General features: G+C 43.3%; 2 protein-coding genes across 4 annotated transcripts in view; one reads left to right on the top strand and one right to left on the bottom strand.

Moving 5' to 3' along the window:
* The first annotated feature begins 145 nt into the window (after positions 1–145).
* On the top strand, positions 146–20,093 carry creb3l4 (cAMP responsive element binding protein 3-like 4). Of its 2 annotated transcripts, XM_058397510.1 has the most exons (11): positions 146–389; positions 9,502–9,636; positions 12,765–12,978; positions 13,613–13,785; positions 15,371–15,460; positions 16,195–16,301; positions 16,384–16,452; positions 16,581–16,652; positions 18,938–19,022; positions 19,190–19,286; positions 19,419–20,093. In XM_058397510.1, exons 1-11 carry the CDS (start codon positions 339–341, stop codon positions 19,715–19,717), a joined length of 1,392 nt encoding a protein of 463 aa, XP_058253493.1. In that variant the 5' UTR covers positions 146–338; the 3' UTR covers positions 19,718–20,093. The 2 variants fall into 2 exon arrangements, with proteins under 2 accessions (XP_058253493.1, XP_058253502.1); XM_058397519.1 differs by lacking the exon at positions 16,581–16,652 and having other exon boundaries at positions 148–389.
* Positions 20,094–23,767: 3,674 nt separating this feature from the next.
* Positions 23,768–25,326, bottom strand: part of fbxo43 (F-box protein 43) — a 13,863-nt gene continuing 12,304 nt past the window's right edge. For both annotated transcript variants that reach the window (XM_058397735.1, XM_058397743.1), the window contains exons 4-5: positions 24,658–24,864; positions 23,768–24,164 (exon numbers count right to left, since the gene is read on the bottom strand). In XM_058397735.1, coding sequence (XP_058253718.1) covers positions 23,907–24,164; positions 24,658–24,864 — 465 coding nt within the window. In that variant the 3' untranslated portion in view covers positions 23,768–23,906. The remainder of the gene's footprint in view (positions 24,165–24,657; positions 24,865–25,326) is intronic.

Below are 25,326 nucleotides of genomic sequence, written 5' to 3'. Positions count from 1 at the left end.
GAGAGAAGGTTTGTGTGATTTTAGTCAGAGGTTGTACTACAAGCTCAAAGGTCTCTATAAACTTCCGGCACAGTGACGTGTACCACTTCGAGCCTCCTGATTGGTCCGCGCTGAGGCCAGTCACTCCGACGTCAGTACGGCGCAGACTGAGTGAATACGTGGATCGACAGTTTTAAAAGCACTAGGCGTGTACATGGGATGGAGATTGTATGTTTATTTTACTAACTAACGCGTATCCTGATTGTTAGCCTGAACACACGGATGTGCGGAGTTGAGTCTGGAGCTGCGGTCACGCGCATTAAAGACCCTGAAATAACACGGTAACTCGGTGTAGAGCGATGCGCGAGACGGAGGGAGTGGACACGGGGCACGGGTCATCTACCGGAAGCGTGAGTTTGAAAAAGCCCCCCCACAACATTCATCAGTATTGATAAGAATAATAATGGAGTAGTGTGTTTACAGACAAACACCTGGACAAGGTGGAGTGTGTGTGTGTGTGTGTGTATACATACACACCACATAGACTAGAAGCAGAGATGAACTGAAGGATTAGTGACAAGATTTAAAAGCAGAAATGGGAGAATGTCCAGAGAAACTGGTTCCACAGGTGTGTGTGTGTGTGTGTGTGTGTGTGTGTATCAGCGATTACAGGTGTGTCACCTTTTAGTGTGAGGTGTGAATGTAAGAGAATTTAAACTGAGCTCTGGACACCAGTGACCAGAAGCTGGGGACTGTGTGTGTGTGTGTGTGTGTGTGTGTGTGAGGACTGAAAGCCTGGTACAAGAACCTGCTGTTGTCCAGTCCTGCACTGAGAAGTGTTTTATTGATCTTGACTGCGCTCAGAATGAAGAACACTCAAACACTCCACATGTGGGAAAAGGTGACCGGTCCTCCTGGTCAAGCAGCTCCTGGACTGACCACAGATTACTAATGATGTGTCAGGGTTACGCTGGAGCAAATGTTTAATGCCCCTGAGACAGTCCAGGAGAGACTGAAGGGAATCACTGAAAAGTTCAGAGAGACAGCTGGGAATCATATATACACACTGTACACACACACACACACACACACTATACACTCTGTACACTACACACACACTCCACATATACTACACACACTATACACTCTGTACACTACACACACACTCCACATATACTACACACACTATACACACACTATACACTCTGTACACTACACACACACACACACCACATATACTACACACACTACACACACACACACACTAAACAATACACTACACACACACTGTACACTACACAAACACACACACTGTACACTACACACACTCCACATACACTACACACACAGTACATATACTAAACAATACACTACACACACACTGTACACTACACAAACACACACACTGTACACTACACACACACTACATATACTAAACAATACACTACACACACACTGTACACTACACACACTGTACACTATACACACTAAACGATACACTACACACACAGTACACTATACACACTAAACGATACACTACACACACTATACTACACACACTAAACAATACACTACACACAGACTAAATGATACACTACACACACACAGTACACTACACACACACACACTAAACGATACACTACAAACACTGTACACTATACACACTAAACGATACACTACACACTGTATACTACACACACACTAAACGATACACTACACACACAGTACACTACACACAGACTAAATGATACACTACACACACACAGTACACTACACACACTGTACACTACACACACACACTAAACGATACACTACACACACACAGTACACTACACACAGACTAAATGATACACTACACACACTGTACACTACACACACTAAACGTTACACTACACACACACAGTACACTACACACAGACTAAATGATACACTACACACACTGTACACTACACACACTAAACGTTACACTACACACACACAGTACACTACACACACTAAACGATACACTACACACACACTGTACACTACACACAGACTAAATGATACACTACACACACACAGTACACTACACACAGACTAAATGATACACTACACACACACAGTACACTACACACACTGTACACTACACACACACACTAAACGATACACTACACACACACAGTACACTACACACAGACTAAATGATACACTACACACACAGTACACTATACACACTAAACACTACACACAGACTAAACAATACACTACACACACAGTACACTATACACACAACACTACACACAGACTAAACAATACACTACACACACTGTACACTACACACACACACTGTACAATACACACACACAGTACACTATACACTACATACACTAAACACTACACACACACACTCCACATATACTACACACACAACACCACACACTAAACACTACACACACTACACAAACACACACTCCACATATACTACACACACACACACACACACACACTCCACATATACTACACACACACACACACACACACACACACAACACTACACACTACACAAACACACTCCACATATACTACACACACTAAACACTACACACACTACACAAACACACTCCACATATACTACACACACACTACACACACTAAACACTACACACACTACACACACTCCACATATACTACACACACACACACACACACACACAACACTACACACACTAAACAAATACACACTCCACATATACTACACACACTAAACGATACACTACACACACTAAATGATACACCACACACACTGTACACTATACACTACACACACTGTACACTACACACACACTAAACAAACATACACTCCACATATACTAAACGATACACTACACACACACTGTACACTACACACACTAAACGATACACCACACACACTACACACACTGTACACTACACACACTGAACACTACACACACACTACACAAACATACACTCCACATATACTACACACACTAAACGATACACTACACACACACTGTACACTACACTACACACACTGTACACTACACACACTAAACGATACACCACACACACTGTACACTATACACTACACACACTATACACTACACACACTGAACACTACACACACTATACACTACACACACTGAACACTACACACACTACACAAACACACTCCACACACTAAATGATACACCACACACACTGTACACTATACACTACACACACTGAACACTACACACACACACACTACACAAACATGCACTCCACATATACTACACACACTAAACGATACACTACACACACACTGCACATTACACACACTGTACACTACACACACTAAACGATACACCACACACACTGTACACTATACACTACACACACACTACACAAACATACACTCCACATATACTACACACACTAAATGATACACTACACACACACTGTACACTACACACACTAAACGATACACCACACACTACACACTGTACACTACACACACTGAACACTACACACACACTACACAAACATACACTCCACATATACTACACACACTAAATGATACACTACACACACACTGTACACTACACACACTAAACGATACACCACACACTACACACTGTACACTACACACACTGAACACTACACACACACTACACAAACATACACTCCACATATACTACACACACTAAACGATACACTACACACACACTGTACACTACACACACTATACACTATACACTACACACACTGTACACTACACACACACTGTACATTACACACTGTACACACTAAACGATACACCACACACACTGTACACTATACACTACACACACTGTACACTACACACACTGTACACTACACACACTGTACACTACACACACTAAACGATACACCACACACACTACACTATACACTACACACACTGTACACTACACACACTGTACACTACACACACACTGTACATTACACACTGTACACACTAAACGATACACCACACACACTGTACACTATACACTACACACACTGTACACTACACACACTGTACACTACACACACTAAACGATACACCACACACACTACACTATACACTACACACTGTACACTACACACACTACACAAACATACACTCCACATATACTACACACACTAAACGATACACTACACACACTGTACACTATACACTACACACACACTGTACACTACACACTAAACGATACACCACACACACTGTACACTATACACTACACACACACTGTACACTACACACTAAACGATACACCACACACACTGTACACTATACACTACACACACACTGTACACTACACACTAAACGATACACCACACACACTGTACACTATACACTACACACTATACACTACACACACTACACAAACATACACTCCACATATACTACACACACTAAACGATACACTACACACACACTGTACACTACACACACTAAACGATACACTACACACACTGTACACTACACACACACTGTACACTACACACACTAAACACTACACACACTACACAAACATACACTCCACAAACACACCCTCCACACACAAAACGATACACTACACACACACTAAATGAGTACACACACATGATACACTACACACACACTGTACACTACACAGACTAAACACTAAACACTACACAAACACACACTTCACATATACACTACACACACACTGTACACTACACACTCCACATATAGTACACACAGTCTAAACACTACACACACACACTCCACATATAGTACACACAGTCTAAACACTACACACACACGCCACATATAGTACACACAGTCTAAACACTACACACACACACTCCACATATAGTACACACAGTCTAAACACTACACACACACTCCACATATAGTACACACAGTCTAAACACTACACACACACACTCCACATATAGTACACACAGACTAAACACTACACACACACACTCCACATATAGTACACACAGTCTAAACACTACACACACACACTCCACATATAGTACACACAGTCTAAACACTACACACACACACTCCACATATAGTACACACAGTCTAAACACTACACACACACTCCACATATAGTACACTCAGTCTAAACACTACACACACACGCCACATATAGTACACACAGTCTAAACACTACACACACACGCACTCCACATATAGTACACACAGTCTAAACACTACACACACACACACCACATATTACACACAGTCTAAACACTACACACACACACACTCCACATATAGTACACAGTCTAAACACTACACACACACACGCCACATATAGTACACACAGTCTAAACACTACACACACACTCCACATATAGTACACACAGTCTAAACACTACACACACACCACATATATTACACACAGTCTAAACACTACACACACACACACTCCACATATAGTACACACAGTCTAAACACTACACACACACACGCCACATATAGTACACACAGTCTAAACACTACACACACACCACATATAGTACACACAGTCTAAACACTACACACACACTCCACATATAGTATACACAGTCTAAACACTACCCACACACACTCCACATATAGTACACACAGTCTAAACACTACACATACACGCCACATATAGTACACACTACACACACACTGTACACTACACAGTCTAAACACTACACACACACACACGCCACATATAGTACACACAGTCTAAACACTACACACGCCACATATAGTACACACAGTCTAAACACTACACACACACACGCCACATATAGTACACACTACACACACACTGTACACTACAGTCTAAACACTACACACACTCCACATATAGTACACAGTCTAAACACTACACACACACACTCCACATATAGTACACACAGTCTAAACACTACACACACACACTCCACATATAGTACACACAGTCTAAACACTACACACACACACGCCACATATAGTACACACAGTCTAAACACTACACACACACACCACATATAGTACACACAGTCTAAACACTACACACACACTCCACATATAGTATACACAGTCTAAACACTACACACACACACTCCACATATAGTACACACAGTCTAAACACTACACACACACACGCCACATATAGTACACACAGTCTAAACACTACACACACACTCCACATATAGTACACACAGTCTAAACACTACACACACACACTCCACATATAGTACACACAGTCTAAACACTACACACACACACGCCACATATAGTACACACAGTCTAAACACTACACACACACACCACATATAGTACACACAGTCTAAACACTACACACACACTCCACATATAGTATACACAGTCTAAACACTACCCACACACACTCCACATATAGTACACACAGTCTAAACACTACACATACACGCCACATATAGTACACACTACACACACACTGTACACTACACAGTCTAAACACTACACACACACACACGCCACATATAGTACACACAGTCTAAACACTACACACGCCACATATAGTACACACAGTCTAAACACTACACACACACACGCCACATATAGTACACACTACACACACACACTGTACACTACAGTCTAAACACTACACACACACACTCCACATATAGTACACAGTCTAAACACTACACACACACTCCACATATAGTACACACAGTCTAAACACTACACACACACTCCACATATAGTACACACAGTCTAAACACTACACATACACGCCACATAGTACACACTACACACACTGTACACTACACAGTCTAAACACTACACACACACGCCACATATAGTACACACAGTCTAAACACCACACATACACGCCACATAGTACACACTACACACACTGTACACTACACAGTCTAAACACTACACACACACGCCACATAGTACACACAGTCTAAACACTACACACACACACGCCACATATAGTACACACAGTCTAAACACTACACACACACACCACATATATTACACACAGTCTAAACACTACACACACACACACTCCACATATAGTACACACAGTCTAAACACTACACACACACACGCCACATATAGTACACACAGTCTAAACACTACACACACACACCACATATAGTACACACAGTCTAAACACTACACACACACACTCCACATATAGTACACACAGTCTAAACACTACACACACACACTCCACATATAGTACACACAGTCTAAACACTACACACACACGCCACATAGTACACACAGTCTAAACACTACACACACACACACTCCACATATAGTACACACAGTCTAAACACTACACACACACACGCCACATATAGTACACACAGTCTAAACACTACACACACACACCACATATAGTACACACAGTCTAAACACTACACACACACGCCACATATAGTACACACTACACACACACTGTACACTACAGTCTAAACACTACACACACACACTCCACATATAGTACACAGTCTAAACACTACACACACACTCCACATATAGTACACACAGTCTAAACACTACACACACACACACTCCACATATAGTACACACAGTCTAAACACTACACACACACACCACATATAGTACACACAGTCTAAACACTACACACACACTCCACATATAGTATACACAGTCTAAACACTACCCACACACACTCCACATATAGTACACACAGTCTAAACACTACACATACACGCCACATAGTACACACTACACACACACTGTACACTACACAGTCTAAACACTACACACACACACGCCACATATAGTACACACAGTCTAAACACTACACACGCCACATATAGTACACACAGTCTAAACACTACACACACACACGCCACATATAGTACACACTACACACACACTGTACACTACACAGTCTAAACACTACACACACACACTCCACATATAGTACACACTACACACACACTGTACACTACACAGTCTAAACACTACACACACACACTCCACATATAGTACACAGTCTAAACACTACACACACACTCCACATATAGTACACACAATCTAAACACTACACACACACACCACATATAGTACACACAGTCTAAACACTACACACACACACTCCACATATAGTACACACAGTCTAAACACTACACACACACACTCCACATATAGTACACACAGTCTAAACACTACACACACACGCCACATATAGTACACACAGTCTAAACACTACACACACACACCACATATAGTACACACAGTCTAAACACTACACACACACTCCACATATAGTATACACAGTCTAAACACTACCCACACACACTCCACATATAGTACACACAGTCTAAACACTACACATACACGCCACATATAGTACACACTACACACACACTGTACACTACACAGTCTAAACACTACACACACACACACGCCACATATAGTACACACAGTCTAAACACTACACACGCCACATATAGTACACACAGTCTAAACACTACACACACACACGCCACATATAGTACACACTACACACACACTGTACACTACACAGTCTAAACACTACACACACACACTCCACATATAGTACACAGTCTAAACACTACACACACACTCCACATATAGTACACACAATCTAAACACTACACACACACACCACATATAGTACACACAGTCTAAACACTACACACACACACTCCACATATAGTACACACAGTCTAAACACTACACACACACACTCCACATATAGTACACACAGTCTAAACACTACACACACACGCCACATAGTACACACAGTCTAAACACTACACACACACACACTCCACATATAGTACACACAGTCTAAACACTACACACACACACACGCCACATATAGTACACACAGTCTAAACACTACACACACACCACATATAGTACACACAGTCTAAACACTACACACACACGCCACATATAGTACACACTACACACACACTGTACACTACAGTCTAAACACTACACACACACACTCCACATATAGTACACAGTCTAAACACTACACACACACTCCACATATAGTACACACAGTCTAAACACTACACATACACGCCACATAGTACACACTACACACACTGTACACTACACAGTCTAAACACTACACACACACACACCACATATAGTACACACAGTCTAAACACTACACACACACGCCACATATAGTACACACAGTCTAAACACTACACACACACACTCCACATATAGTACACACAGTCTAAACACTACACACACACGCCACATATAGTACACACTACACACACACTGTACACTACACAGACTAAACACTACACACACACGCCACATATAGTACACACTACACACACACTGTACACTACACACACTACAGACACACTGTACACTACATATACACTAAACACTACACACACTACACAAACACACATTCCACATATAGTACACACACACTACACACTGTGCACTACACACACACTGTACACCACAGACACACTACACACACTATACACACACATTTGACTGTTCATTATTCTGTGACCTTTGACCTTTCTTGCTCTTTGTGTACACAGGAAGTGTGTGAGGACACAGGAAGTGTGTGTGTGGGGCAAAGTGATGAAGACGCAGTAATGGAAGACAAAACGTTCATCCCCAAGTCCTGTCCTCCGTGTGTGTATGAAGAGGGATGGGTCCTTCACCATCAGTCTGTGAGTAACACACACATTTTACACTATACACTACACACACACACACACACAGAACTCTATACACTACACACACACACACTGAACTTTATACACTACACACAGAACTCTATACACTTCACACACACTACACACATACACTGAACTCTATACACTTCACACACACACTGAACTTTATACACTACACACACACTATGCACTACACACACTGAACTCTATACACTACACACACACTATGCACTATACACACACTGAACTCTATACACTACACACACGTTATGCACTACACACACACACACACACACACACAATACACCACACACACACTGAACTCTATAGACTTACACACACACACACTATACACCACACACACACACACACTATACACCACACACACACACAGAACTCTATACACTACACACACACTATACACTACACACACACTATACACTACACACACACACTGAACTTTATACACTACACACAGAACTCTATACACTTCACACACACACTATACACTCACTGAACTCTATACACTTCACACACACACTGAACTTTATACACTACACACACACTATGCACTACACACAGATTATACACTACACACACACAGAACTCTATAGACTACACACACACTATACACTACACACATACACTGAACTCTATACACTATACACACACTGAACTTTATACACTACACACACAATATGCACTACACACACTGAACTCTATACACTACACACACACACTATGCACTATACACACACTGAACTCTATACACTACACACACATTATGCACTACACACACACACTGAACTCTATACACTACACACACATTATGCACTACACACACACAATACACCACACACACACAATACACCACACACACACTGAACTCTATAGACTTACACACACATTATGCACCACACACACACTATACACCACACACACACACACAGAACTCTATACACTACACACACACACACTGCACTACACACACACTGAACTCTATACACTACACACACACACATTATGCACTACACACACACTGAACTCTATACACTACATACATACACACTGAACTCTATAGACTTGCACACACACATTATGCACTACACACACACACACTGAACTCTATACACTACACACACACACACACACACACTGAACTCTATACACTACACACACTCCCTATGCTACTGTGTACACTACACACACTCCCTGTGCTACTCTATACACTACACACACACAATGCACTACACACACACACACTGAACTCTATACACTACACACACACACACACACACACACACAATACACTACACACACACTATACACTACACACACACACACTGAACTCTATACACTACACACACACATTATGCACTACACACACACTGAACTCTATACACTACACACACACACACAGATCTCTATACACTACACACACACACACACACACCGCCGTCTGTCACACTGCTGCTTTAATCAACAGATTTACATAACCGTGGCTTTAGTCATCAGTCTGACACAACGCCATTTTAATCAGCAGTCTAACACACTGCCGCTTTAATCTGCAGAATTACACACTGCTGTTTTAATCAACAGTCTGACAACGCCGCTTTAATCAACAGTCTTATATACTGCTGCTTTAATCAGCAGTCTGACACACCACCGCTTTAATCAACAGTCTTACATACTGCTGCTTTAATCAGCAGTCTGACACACCACCGCTTTAATCAACAGTCTTATATACTGCTGCTTTAATCAGCAGTCTGACACACCACCGCTTTAATCAACAGTCTTATATACTGCTGCTTTAATCAGCAGTCTGACACCACCGCTTTAATCAGCAGTCTGACACACTGCTGCTTTAATCAACAGTCTGACACACCACCGCTTTAATCAACAGTCTGACACACCACCACTTCAATCAACAGTCTGACACACCACCGCTTTAATCAACAGTCTTACATACTGCTGCTTTAATCAGCAGTCTGACACACCACCGCTTTAATCAACAGTCTTATATACTGCTGCTTTAATCAGCAGTCTGACACACTGCTGCTTTAATCAACAGTCTGACACACCACCGCTTTAATCAACAGTCTGACACACCACCACTTCAATCAACAGTCTGACACACCACCGCTTTAATCAACAGTCTTACATACTGCTGCTTTAATCAGCAGTCTGACACACCACCGCTTTAATCAACAGTCTTATATACTGCTGCTTTAATCAGCAGTCTGACACACCACCGCTTTAATCAACAGTCTTATATACTGCTGCTTTAATCAGCAGTCTGACACACCACCGCTTTAATCAACAGTCTTACATACTGCTGCTTTAATCAGCAGTCTGACACACCACCGCTTTAATCAACAGTCTTACATACTGCTGCTTTAATCAGCAGTCTGACACACCACCGCTTTAATCAACAGTCTTATATACTGCTGCTTTAATCAGCAGTCTGACACACCACCGCTTTAATGAACAGTCTTATATACTGCTGCTTTAATCAGCAGTCTGACACACCACCGCTTTAATGAACAGTCTTATATACTGCTGCTTTAATCAGCAGTCTGACACACCACCGCTTTAATGAACAGTCTTATATACTGCTGCTTTAATCAGCAGTCTGACACCACCGCTTTAATCAACAGTCTTACATACTGCTGCTTTAATCAGCAGTCTGACACACCACCGCTTTAATCAACAGTCTTACATACTGCTGCTTTAATCAGCAGTCTGACACACCACCGCTTTAATCAACAGTCTTACATACTGCTGCTTTAATCAGCAGTCTGACACACCACCGCTTTAATCAACAGTCTTACATACTGCTGCTTTAATCAGCAGTCTGACACACCACCGCTTTAATCAACAGTCTGACACACCTCCACTTTAAGCAAAAGTCTTAGACATGGCCGCTTTAATCAGCAGTCTGACACATTGCTGCTTTAATCAAGATTTACACACCGCCTCTTTAATCAAGAATTACACCCCTCCACTTTAATCAACAGACTTACACACTGCCGTTCTAATCCACAGTTGTGTGTATTTAATGAAGTGTGTGTAATTAATGTATGAATGCTAACGTTTTTGTTCGGATATCATTTCACACTCAGAGTTTTAACGACAGTGAGTCAGAGGATGTTCTTCACACGGTGAACCCAAACGAGGTCTTCAAAGACAGCGACAGTGCTGCTTCTGACATTCCTGACCCCACCCACCCCCTGACACCGGTCACACCCACTGTCTATCAGGTTGTGTATGACATCAGTGGAGTGGGCGGAGACCAACAGAAGCAGCAGAAAGTAGACATTATTTCCATCGAGCTTGGTGCGTCCACCATAAACATCTCTATCTGTCTAGATATTATTCACTATTTTTGTAGATATTGTTTGTAAAATGTGTTGTGTGCGAGGTCCTGACAGATGTGTTCCCCAAAGTTTCTTCTGGAGGTTTAGCTGCTTGAATCTTTATGCCTGCATCAGTGAGTGGAGGAGGTGTGGCTTTGGGTAATCCTGAAAAAGAAGAGAACGCTGGTGGTAGGGTTGATGTGGAGTTTTCTCTGCAGAGGAACTGATTAGATTCTTGAATTGATCCAAGGTCAGGGCAAGGTCAAATTTCTGTTAGCTTCATGTTGTGGTGTTGATGTAACGAGGTGGAGATGTAGTAAGGTGGAAATGACGTAACGAGGTGGAGATGACAAGGTGGAAATGACGGAACGAGGTGGAGATGACATAAGGTGGAAATGACGTAACGTGGTGGTGTTGATGTAACGAGGTGGAGATGACAATGAGGCGGTGATGACGTAACGAGGTGGAGATGACATAATGAGGTGGAGATGACGTGAGGTGGAGATGTATAACGAGGTGGTGATGACATAAGGTGGAGATGAAGTAACGAAGTGGTGATGTAACAAGGTGGAGTGGATGTACGATTCTAAAACTGTGATGTCATTGGGTGTTAGATGAATGGACTTCTCCGCTGCTGGTGTCTGACTCATGTGTGGTGAACGAGCTGCCGCTGGTTTCTACCATTAAAGTGGAACATGCCCATCCTGAGCTCAACCACGCCCACTCTGATCTTGATCACACCCTGTTTGATCTTAGCCACGCCCCCCACTCCATTAATGATGGCCTGGTGAGTGTGTTAGTGTTTCCTTCTGCACAATGGCACGTTATTAATAAGTGATGTATGATGATGAGTGATGATGTGTGATGTGTGGTGATGTGTGGTGATGTGATGTGTGATGATGATGAGTGATGTGATGTGTGATGATGATGATGAGTGATGTGTGATGATGATGATGAGTGATGATGATGAGTGATGATGATGATGTGTGATGATGATGAGTGATGTGTGATGATGAGTGATGTGTGATGATGAGTGATGTGTGATGATGAGTGATGTGTGATGATGAGTGATGTGTGATGATGTGTGATGTGTGATGATGATGAGTGATGTGTGATGTGTGATGATGAGTGATGTGTGATGATGAGTGATGTGTGATGAGTGATGTGTGATGATGTGTGATGTGTGATGATGATGAGTGATGTGTGATGTGTGATGTGTGATGAGTGATGAGTGATGAGTGATGATGTGTGATGTGTGATGTGTGATGTGTGATGATGAGTGATGTGTGATGTGTGATGATGTGTGATGTGTGATGTGTGATGATGATGAGTGATGTGTGATGATGAGTGATGTGTGATGTGTGATGATGATGAGTGATGTGTGATGATGAGTGATGTGTGATGTGTGATGATGATGAGTGATGTGTGATGATGAGTGATGTGTGATGTGTGATGTGTGATGAGTGATGTGTGATGTGTGATGTGTGATGTGTGATGAGTGATGTGTGATTGATGAGTGATGTGTGATTGATGAGTGATGTGTGATGAGTGATGTGTGATGTGTGATGATGAGTGATGTGTGATGAGTGATGATGTGTGATGTGTGATGATGAGTGATGTGTGATGAGTGGTGATGAGTGATGTGTGATGAGTGATGATGTGTGATGAGTGATGTGTGATGTGTGATTGATGAGTGATGAGTGATGTGTGATGTGTGATTGATGAGTGATGATGAGTGATGTGTGATGATGAGTGATGTGTGATGTGTGATGATGATGGTGTGATGTGTGATGTATGATGGTGTGATGATGATGGTGTGTGATGTGTGAAGATGGTGTGATGATGGTGTGTGATGGTGTGTGTGATGGTGTGTGTGATGGTGTGTGATGTTTGATGATGGTGTGTGATGATGATGGTGTGTGATGTGTGATGATGGTGTGTGATGTTTGATGATGGTGTGTGATGATGGTGTGTGATGTGTGATGGTGTGTGATGATGGTGTGTGTGTGATGGTGTGTGATGTGTGATGGTGTGTGATGGTGTGTGATGTGTGATGGTGTGTGATGTGTGATGGTGTGTGATGTGTGATGGTGTGTGATGTTTGATGATGGTGTGTGATGTGTGATGGTGTGTGATGGTGTGTGATGTGTGATGGTGTGTGATGTTTGATGATGGTGTGTGATGATGGTGTGTGATGTTTGATGATGGTGTGTGATGATGATGGTGTGTGATGTGTGATGGTGTGTGATGATGGTGTGTGATGATGGTGTGTGTGATGATGGTGTGTGATGTGTGATGGTGGTGTGTGATGATGGTGTGTGTGATGATGGTGTGTGATGTGTGATGATGGTGTGTGATGTGTGATGTTCCAGCTGTATCCGGAGCTGACTCTCACTGAGGAGGAACAGAAGCTTCTCGATCAGGAGGGCGTGTCCCTGCCCAACAACCTGCCACTCACCAAGGTACAATGCCACAGTCACATCACTGCTCTCATGGTACAAAGCTCCAGGAGTCGTGAGTCAAATCACATGGTACTGGACCAGGTACAGCACTTCTGTGAACATCAAAAGGGGCTGTGTCCCAGGATTCAGGACAGGAATCAGTTCAATTCAGTTTTATTTATATAGCCCTTTTAATAATGGACATTGTCTCAAAGTAGCTTTACAGAACATAAGAAACAAAAAACAGTGTAAACAGTCCTAGATGTTAGACAGAATCATCCCTAGTGAAAAGCCTGAGGCGACTGTGGCAAGGAAAAATTCTCTTAGATGGTATGAGGAAGAAACCTTGAGAGGAACCAGACTCAAAAGGGAACCCATTCTCATTTGGGTGACACAGGAGAGTGTGATATGAACACTGTCCTATCAGGACAGGATTTTAGACAGGATTCGGGACAGGATGTGGGACAGGATTCAGGACAGGATTTGAGACACAGCCACAGAATCACATCTCACATGAGTCAGAGGCTGTGTCCCAAATCACACCTGGGACACAGTACTACTGTATTGTCAAAGTAACCTCACTGTGTCACACACTGAGCCACAGGCAAACTATCATCATCTGTGTGCGTGTGTCTGTGTGTCTGTGTGTCTGTGTGCGTGTGTGTGCGCGTGTGCGCGCGTGTGCGCGCGTGTGCGTGTGTGTGCGCGTGTGTGTGCGCGTGTGTGTGCGCGTGCGCGTGCGTGTGTATACACAGGCAGAGGAGAGAATACTGAAAAAAGTGCGCCGTAAAATCCGTAATAAACAGTCGGCTCAGGACAGCAGACGCCGCAAGAAAGAGTACATCGATGGTCTGGAGAGCAGGTGCACTTTATATTTATATAAACAAACAAACAAAAACAAACAAACAAACAATAACATTATTGTGTGTCTGTGTGTGTGTCAGGGTTGCAGCATGTTCAGCACAGAATAAGGACCTCCAGAGAACAGTGGAGCAGCTGGAGAAACACAACATGTGAGTAATACACACACACACACATACACACAACTGTAAGCTCCATATACACTATATTGCCAAAAGTATTCTCTCACCTGCCTTGACTCGCATATGAACTTAAGTGACATCCCATTCCTAATCCATAGGGTTCAATATGACGTCGGTCCACCCTTTGCAGCTATAACAGCTTCAACTCTTCTGGGAAGGCTGTCCACAAGGTTTAGGAGTGTGTTTATGGGAATTTTTGACCATTCTTCCAGAAGCGCATTTGTGAGGTCACACACTGATGTTGGACGAGAAGGTCTGGCTCTCAGTCTCCGCTCTAATTCATCCCAAAGGTGTTCTATGGGGTTGAGGTCAGGACTCTGTGCAGGCCAGTCAAGTTCCTCCACACCAGACTCTGTCATCCATGTCTTTATGGACCTTGCTTTGGTCACTGGTGCACAGTCATGTTGGAAGAGGAAGGGGCCAGCTCCAAACTGTTCCCACAAAGTTGGGAGCATGGAATTGTCCAAAATGTCTTGGTATGCTGAAGCATTCAGAGTTCCTTTCACTGGAACTAAGGGGCCAAGCCCAGCTCCTGAAAAACAACCCCACACCATAATCCCCCCTCCACCAAACTTTACACTTGGCACAATGCAGTCAGACAAGTACCGTTCTCCTGGCAACCGCCAAACCCAGACTCGTCCATCAGATTGCCAGATGGAGAAGCGCGATTCGTCACTCCAGAGAACGCGTCTCCACTGCTCTAGAGTCCAGTGGCGGCGTGCTTTACACCACTGCATCTGACGCTTTGCATTGCACTTGGTGATGTATGGCTTGGATGCAGCTGCTCGGCCATGGAAACCCATTCCATGAAGCTCTCTGCACACTGTTCTTGAGCTCATCTGAAGGCCACATGAAGTTTGGAGGTCTGTAGCGATTGACTCTGCAGAAAGTTGGCGACCTCTTCGCACTATGCGCCTCAGCATCCGCTGACCCCGCTCCGTCAGTTTACGTGGCCTACCACTTCGTGGCTGAGTTGCTGTCGTTCCCAAACACTTCCACGTTCTTATAATACAGCTGACAGTTGACTGTGGAATATTTAGGAGCGAGGAAATTTCACGACTGGATTTGTTGCACAGGTGGCATCCTATCACAGTTCCACGCTGGAATTCACTGAGCTCCTGAGAGCGACCCATTCTTTCACAAATGTTTGTAAAAACAGTCTGCATGCCTAGGTGCTTGATTTTATACACCTGTGGCCATGGAAGTGATTGGAACACCTGATTCTGATTATTTGGATGGGTGAGCGAATACTTTTGGCAATATAGTGTATATATATATCATGTGTGTGTGTGTATATATACACAGTATATATGTGTCCAAAGTGTGAATATTTTGTGTGAGCACCATTGTTATCTAGCACAGCCTTAATCCTCCTGGCCATGGAGTTCTCCAGAGCTGCACATGTTGTTGCTGGGATCCTCTTCCACGCCTCCATAATGATATCACAGAGCTGCTGGATGTTAGACACATGGCACTTCTCCCCCTTCTGTGTGAGGATGCCCCACAGGTGCTCAATAGGGTTCGGGTCTGGAGACATACTTGGCCACTCCATCACCTTCACCTTCCTCAGCAAGGCAGTTGTGATCTTGGCGGTGTGTTTGGGGTTGTTGGAAAACTGACATTTGGCCCAGTTTTTGAAGGGAGGGTATCATGTTCTGTTTCAGAATGTTACAGTACATGCTGGAATCCATGTTTCCCTCAATGAACCACAGCCCCCCAGTACCAGCAGCACTCATGCAGCCCCAGACCATGATGACCAACCTCTAAAGCAATGCTGGCAGCACTCATGTGTCTGTTTTTCAAAGCCAGCTTCTGCATCTGACCCACAGCATGAGAACTTCGCTGATCGACCCTGTGAGGTCTGTTCAGAGAGGAACCTGTCTTGGAAAACCCTCTGTAATGACCCTGGCCACTGTACTGTAACTCAGTTTCAGGGTGTTACTGATCTTCTTGTAGCATAACCCATCTTTGTGGAGAGTAACAAATCTAATTCTCAAATCCTCCGAGAGTTCTTTACCATGAGGTGCCATGTTGATCATCCAGTGGTCAATATGAGTGAATTGTACTTAAAGCACCAAATTTTAAATGCTCTAATATAAGATACACACATTTGTATGGTCCTATCAAGCTGACAAACACATGAACATGATAAATAGGACCTGTGACATGGTTAAACGATGTACAGCTTTTATCACTTAGGGTGTACTCACTTTCGTTGCCAGTTATTTAGATAATAATGTCTGTTTGTTGAGTTATTTTCAGAGGACAGGAAATCTATACTGCTATACAAGCTGCACATTGACTACTCTAAAGTAGTATTGTCCTATGAGAAGATTATACTAAAATGTTTACTGAAATTAGAGGGGTGTACCCACTTTTGTGAGATACTGTATATAAATGTGTGTGTGTAAATATATATATATATAAAAATGTGTGTGTGTGTGTGTGTGTTCAGGTCTCTGTTAGCACAGCTGAGGAACTTACAGTCTCTGGTGAAACAGACAGCGAGTAAAGCGGCTCAGACCAGCACCTGCATCATGGTCAGTAGGGGTCACTACAGGCTAATCGCTAAATGTTTAAAGAATATTCTCTCGGGCTAAATGGCTAGCTTTAGTGTGAAGGCTAGTTGAATTGATTTGTGTGAACAGCGCGGTTGTTAAATGTTGACCTGCTCACTGACCTCTAACCACTGTTGTTTTCTTTCCAGATTTTGCTCTTCTCTTTAACGCTGATTATTTTCCCAAGTTTTCGTCCCTTTAGTCTGCGTGTGAAAGCCTCTGAGGAGACGTATACGCCCACTGGAGGTGTGGCTTGATGATCATCACCTCATCACATTCACACTCGCATGACACATGTCTGCTCTCTGATTGGAGCAGAAAACTTGCTAACATTTCTGTAATAAATTAAGAATTCTGTGTGTTGTTTTCCCCATGCAGTAATTTCCAGAAACATCCTGAACGATGAGGCGTCGCCGCTCGTCCAGTCTGAGAGCGCAGTGGACGATAAAAACCTCCTAGTGGAGCTTCAGCAGGTCGCAGCGGACACGCGCAGAGTGGAGCGCGAGGGAGCAGACACCTTGGAGAGAGAAGACAGGAAACAGGAAGTGCTGCTTCAGGACGATGCACTCAGAGGAAACCGCTCTGCGACGGTGGGAAACGGGGCGGAGTCTTATCCTGTGGGAGGTGCCGCGGTGGACGTGGACACGGCTAAACCCGCTCATGCTGATGAAATGTAGCGACTCTAAGCACTAACTTTATTAGATTTCAGACGTCAGGGTCCACCAATAAACTATACTCAGTGCTGGAATAGTGCACTAGCCCTGGCTCTGCTGCGTCCCACATCACACACGCGGCAGGTCAGCCATGCACTTTCAGAGCACTAGCATGGCGGTTTAGGATGTAGCAGCTGTCATGACTCCATTCTGATTGTGGGCGTGGCTATTTTTTACTACACTATATCAGTGCTGTAGTGCACATCACGGCAACTGGACACGGAGAGACGGACTCGCAGAAGTCGGCTTTGTCCCAAATCACCAGTCTGGTATTGAGATGAATTTCCACTCATCTGTTTCACCTCTTTATTTGTAGAATAAACATCATCCTGATGTCAAACCTGTGTGTGTGTTTGTGTGTGTGTGTGTGTGTGTGTGTGTGTGTGTGTGTAGATGCTGTAGTATTGATTTGACAGGGCAGTGAGGCGATCCAAATATTCAATTCAATTCAATTTATTTTTGTATAGCGCTTTTACAAAGAGCATTGTCTCAAAGCAGCTTTACATTTCATCAGGGTCTAGTTTAGGTTTCTTAAGAAGAGGCTTAATAACTGCTAACTTGAGAGATTTTGGGACATGACCTAGATATAACGAAGAGTTAATAATATTAAGAAGAGGCTCTCCAGCTGCATGTATCACTTCTTTCAGCAGTCTAGTTGGAATTGGATCTAACAAACACGTTGTTGGTTTAGCCGTGGTGATAAGTTTAAATAGCTCTTCCTTCTGGATCACGGGATACTGTCAGAGGTTGAACATCCAATATTTTGTTCCTGATACTATCAATTTTTTCAGTGAAGAAATTCATAAAGTCCTCACTACTAAACTATGATGGAATACTCTCTCCAGGAATCTGATGCTTTGTTAGTCTAGCCACTGTACTGAATAAGAATCTGGGATTGTTCTGGTTTATTTCTATCAGTTTGCTCAGATGCTTGGCCCTCGCAGCTTTTAGAACCTGTCTTTAGCTGGACAAACTGTCTTTAAACGCAATTCTAAAAACTTCTAATTTGGTTTTTCTCCACTTTCACTCGAGGTTACGGGTTGCTCTCTTGAGGGCGTGAGTATGACTATTGTACCGTGGTGCAGGTGTTTTATCTCTGACCTTTTTTAGTCGGATGGGGGCAATAGTGTCTAATGTGCTGGTGAAAATAGTGCCTATGCTGTTAGTTACTTCATCTAAATCATCTGCATTTTGGGGTCTAGTAAGAAGTTGAGACAGATCTGGCAGATATTGTTGAAATAGTTCTACCAAATTGATAACATAGAGAGACATGTCTAATATGTTCTACAGGTAGCGTGTACACTAAGAGGTAATGGTCTGTGATGTCATCGCTTTGAGGTAGAATATCTATATCAGTGACATCGGTCCCATGTGATATAACTAAATCTAACGTTTGATTAAAACGAAGAGTCGGTCTATTAATGTTTTGTTTAACCCCAAAGGAATTTAGTAAATCTATAAATGCGAGTCCTAAAGCATCATTAGCATGGTCTACATGAATGTTAAAGTCTCCTTCAATCAACACTTTGTCAAAACTGATCAAAAGATCTGAGAGTAAATGTGCAAACTCTTGAAGAAAATCACCTTAGGGCCCCGGGGGTCTGTACACGGTGGCCAGGGCAAGAGATAGCAGGGATTTATTATGCATGTCTGTGAGTGCTACATTAAGGACAAGCACTTGGAATTAAACCTGGGTCCTGTTTTCTGAGCAACGGTAAGAGAATTGTTATAGATGGTTCCAACACCACCTCCACCACCAGTCTGACGGGGCTCATGCTTATAGGAATATCCTGATGGAGTAGACTCATTCAGACCAATGTGGTCATTTGGTCTAAGTCAGGTTTCGGTAAGACAGAGTGCATCAAGACTATTATCTGAGATCATTTCATTAACAATAAATGCTTTTGGTGCAAGGTATCTAATGCTGAGAAGCCCAAACTTAAGAAATTGTTTTTTTACCTATTTGGCCTTTGTCAGGTTTAATTGTGATTAGATGATATCGAGAGCTATTCACGAATTTATCCTTTGATCTCACTAATTGGGGAACAGACACAGTTTCTATAGGACGAGCTATGTGTGAACTTGTATCAGTCTGGTGAGTTGAACAGTAGCTGTTCTAATTGTAATCTAAGGTAAGACTTACCAGTCAGATGGTGTGTAGTGTCCTGGAGATGTTGTCCGAGAGGACTGCTGCTCCAGCTCTGGCCATCAGAACGGTAGAGCCTAGGATGCTCCCAGAAAATATTCCAGTTATCGACAAAGGGTAATTTCTGGTCTTGACATCAAGACTGTAACCATTCATTAAATGCAAATAGCCTACAGAACCTCTCGATTCCTCGCTGGAACATGGGAAGTGGTCCGGACATGATGATCCTTGTCGTGGGCGATGTGGTGTGAACCTTCTCTACCAGGCTCCTGAAGACTTTCTTCAGGATCTCCGTCTGCCTCAGCCTGATGTCGTTCGTGCCAGCATGGAGGACCACAGCTCTGATGTTCTTGTGGAGGATCGCGGGTACCTGTGCAGCGACATCAAGAACATGAGCACCAGGAAAGCAATGAGTGCGCACCTTACCTTTAGCCGCAGTAGCACGGATGTGCCGGACATTGGAATCTCCGATGATCACCGCGTCGCACCCCGTCTCGCGAAGGGGAGCGAAGCGGTTGCGGGTCGAGATTTCAAACGGGTGGCGGTGGAGGGGGAGAGGTCCTCGGCTGAGACTTGGCTTGTGTCTACCACTGCTGCGGCATCCAGGCTCTGTGGTACCCCGGCGGCGGAGTGAACGAAACATCTAAGTCCCCAAGAAAGAGAACTGTAGAGATGATGAGAGCCCCAGGTGTGGACAGGACATTCTGAAAGGGTACAGTGGTCAATAAATCAGAGAGAGAGTGAGAGAGAGCGGGGGAGAGGATTAGGGATTTAGGGGTTATCTAATCACACAGGTATGCAGGGACAGGCATTAAAATGGTTGAGATCCTACCGTTCTGATCCATACCATTTTGTAGATTTAAATGGAGAACTGTCCAGTGTAGTGCCAGTGAAATATGGGGTCCCACAAGGGTCAGTTTTAGGACCTCTGCTTTCACTTTACACGCTTCCCTTGGGTAACATGGGATTAGTTTCCATTGTTATGCTGACGATACCCAGCTATATATCTCATCAAAACCAGATGAAATATCTAATTTGTCTAGATTAACTGAGTGTGTTAAAGATTGGATGACCGATAATTTTCTATTATTAAATTCTGATAAGACAGATATTACTTATTGGTCCAAAAACCAGTACACAGAAGCTCTCACAATTCAACATGCATTTAGAAGGATGCACTGTTACTACTAGCTGGACAGAGAAAGACCTGGGTGTAATATTAGACTACATTAATTCTCAAGGTTTCTTCCTCATACCATCTAAGAGAATTTTTCCTTGCCACAGTCCCCACAGGCTTCTCACTAGGGATGATTTTGTCTAACAACTAGGACTGTTAAAAATAAACACTTTTTTTGTTTCTTATGTTCTGTAAAGCTGCTTTGAGACAATGTCCACTGTTCAATTGAATTGTGTTATGCTTTAGGAGTTAGGGGTTACGGTTTAGGAGGTTAGCAGAAATGATTTATCATGTCAAACCCAAACAGTTGATAGAAAAAGTAAAAAACACACACTCATGATTCCTGAAGACACAGAATAAAAAGATCTTCTCACTCTGGTTCTCCTGATGCTCCTCACTATAGCAGCTCCGAGTTCTCCTCTCAGTTCTCTAATAAATAACAGCAGAAGTGAGTTTATTCTGGAGTGTGTGAGGATCAGGGGTGTGTGTGTGTGTGTGTGTGTGTGTGTGTGTGTGTAGGGATTTCTCCATGGTGAAGTGTGTGTATAAAGAATCAAAATGAATTACAGGGTTAGATAAAGGAATAAAACTACTTTATTAAAACAATCCATAAAAACAGCAGGAACGTACACCGCACACACACTGTACAGCTGAACAACTAAAGGACACGTAGAAACAGTGTACTGGACATAATGTGGAATCACAGTTCATCATTCTAACACAACCTTTTAGCAGCATGTCCCCCAACCACCCCCCCCACCACCACACACACAAGCTGTACGGGTGTGTGTGTGTGTGTGTGTGTGTGTGTGTGTGTGTGTGTGTGTGTGTTACAGTCTCTTGATGTTGTGCTTGCTCTGTGCACTGCCTGGTAACAGCTGGCTCCGCCCCTTCCTGCGTGTGTGCAGGTTGGGAAGGCGTGTGCAGTCAGCTGAGCCGTGATAGGCCCGCAGACAGGAAGTGCAGAAATGGAACACACACTCGCTCCAGCTACACACACCTTCAGCTTTTACAGAGTGACAGCGAGCAGGATGTTCACACCGGGGACACGGACGCAGACACTCATCACTGAACAGAGTCTTCGCTACCTGAGAGGGGAGACACACAGTGACACACACACACAGAGAGACACACAAGCAGACAGACACAAACAGACACAGTAACACAGTGACAGACACAGAGACACACACAGTAACACACAGACAGACAGACACACACACACAGACAGACACACAGAGAGACACACACACAGTAACATACAGTGACACAGTCAGACAGTGGCGCACACACAGACACAAACAGTGACAGACACACACACAGACACAAACAGTGACAGACACACACACAGACACAGACAGTGACACACAGACATTTAAGTAACAGTTCAGTTTCCATGAAGGATGTCATGTTTACTGTGTTCAGGAGTAAATGTCTAAAATTCAAAGTTAACTGTTTTCACAGACTGACACACATGCTCACAATCACTCTAGGACTGGTGTGTGTGTGTGTGTGTGTGTGTGTAAAAAGCAGTGAGAAAGAATGTGATGAGAAGAGTTACAGTAGTACTAAGGTTGTACACACCTGCAGGAACTGTTGGCGTTTGGTGGAGGGTGGAGTGTGTGCGCGAGCCCCACCGGTCGCAGGGGTGTGTGCGCGAACCCCACCGGTCGCAGGGGTGTGTGCGCGAGCCCTGGGAGTTTTAGCCTGAGCCTGAACACTGCTGAGAGCTGAGCGACATACTAACGCTAACCGCGTCTCTGCGTCCATCACACGAGCCGCTCTACCCATCTGAAAGAGACACAAACAAAGACATGTGACCCAAGTATACACACACACACAAAGACATGTGACCCAAGTATACACACACACACACACAAAGACATGTGACCCAAGTATACACACACACAAAGATATGTGACCCAAGTATACACACACACACAAAGATATGTGACCCAAGTATACACACACACACAAAGATATGTGACCCAAGTATACACACACACACACACACACACACGTGACCCAAGTATACACACACACACAGACATGTGACCCAAGTATACACACACACACACAGACATGTGACCCAAGTATACACACACACACAGACATGTGACCCAAGTATACACACACACACACAGACATGTGACCCAAGTATACACACACACACACACATGACCCAAGTATACACACACACAAAGACATGTGACCCAAGTATACACACACACACACACACACGACCCAAGTATA

The sequence above is a fragment of the Hemibagrus wyckioides genome, linkage group LG01 (genome assembly GCF_019097595.1).
Source record: "Hemibagrus wyckioides isolate EC202008001 linkage group LG01, SWU_Hwy_1.0, whole genome shotgun sequence".
In the NCBI taxonomy this organism is placed as follows: domain Eukaryota; kingdom Metazoa; phylum Chordata; class Actinopteri; order Siluriformes; family Bagridae; genus Hemibagrus; species Hemibagrus wyckioides.
This window is presented reverse-complemented; position numbering and strand designations above follow the sequence as displayed.

Coding starts and splice junctions, on each gene's coding strand:
- creb3l4 (XM_058397510.1), top strand. CDS start 339: ATGCGCGAGACGGAGGGAGTGGACACGGGGCACGGGTCATCTACCGGA. Junction 9,637..12,764: donor GGGTCCTTCACCATCAGTCT/GTGAGTAACACA, acceptor TTTCACACTCAG/AGTTTTAACGACAGTGAGTC. Junction 13,786..15,370: donor ACTCCATTAATGATGGCCTG/GTGAGTGTGTTA, acceptor GTGATGTTCCAG/CTGTATCCGGAGCTGACTCT.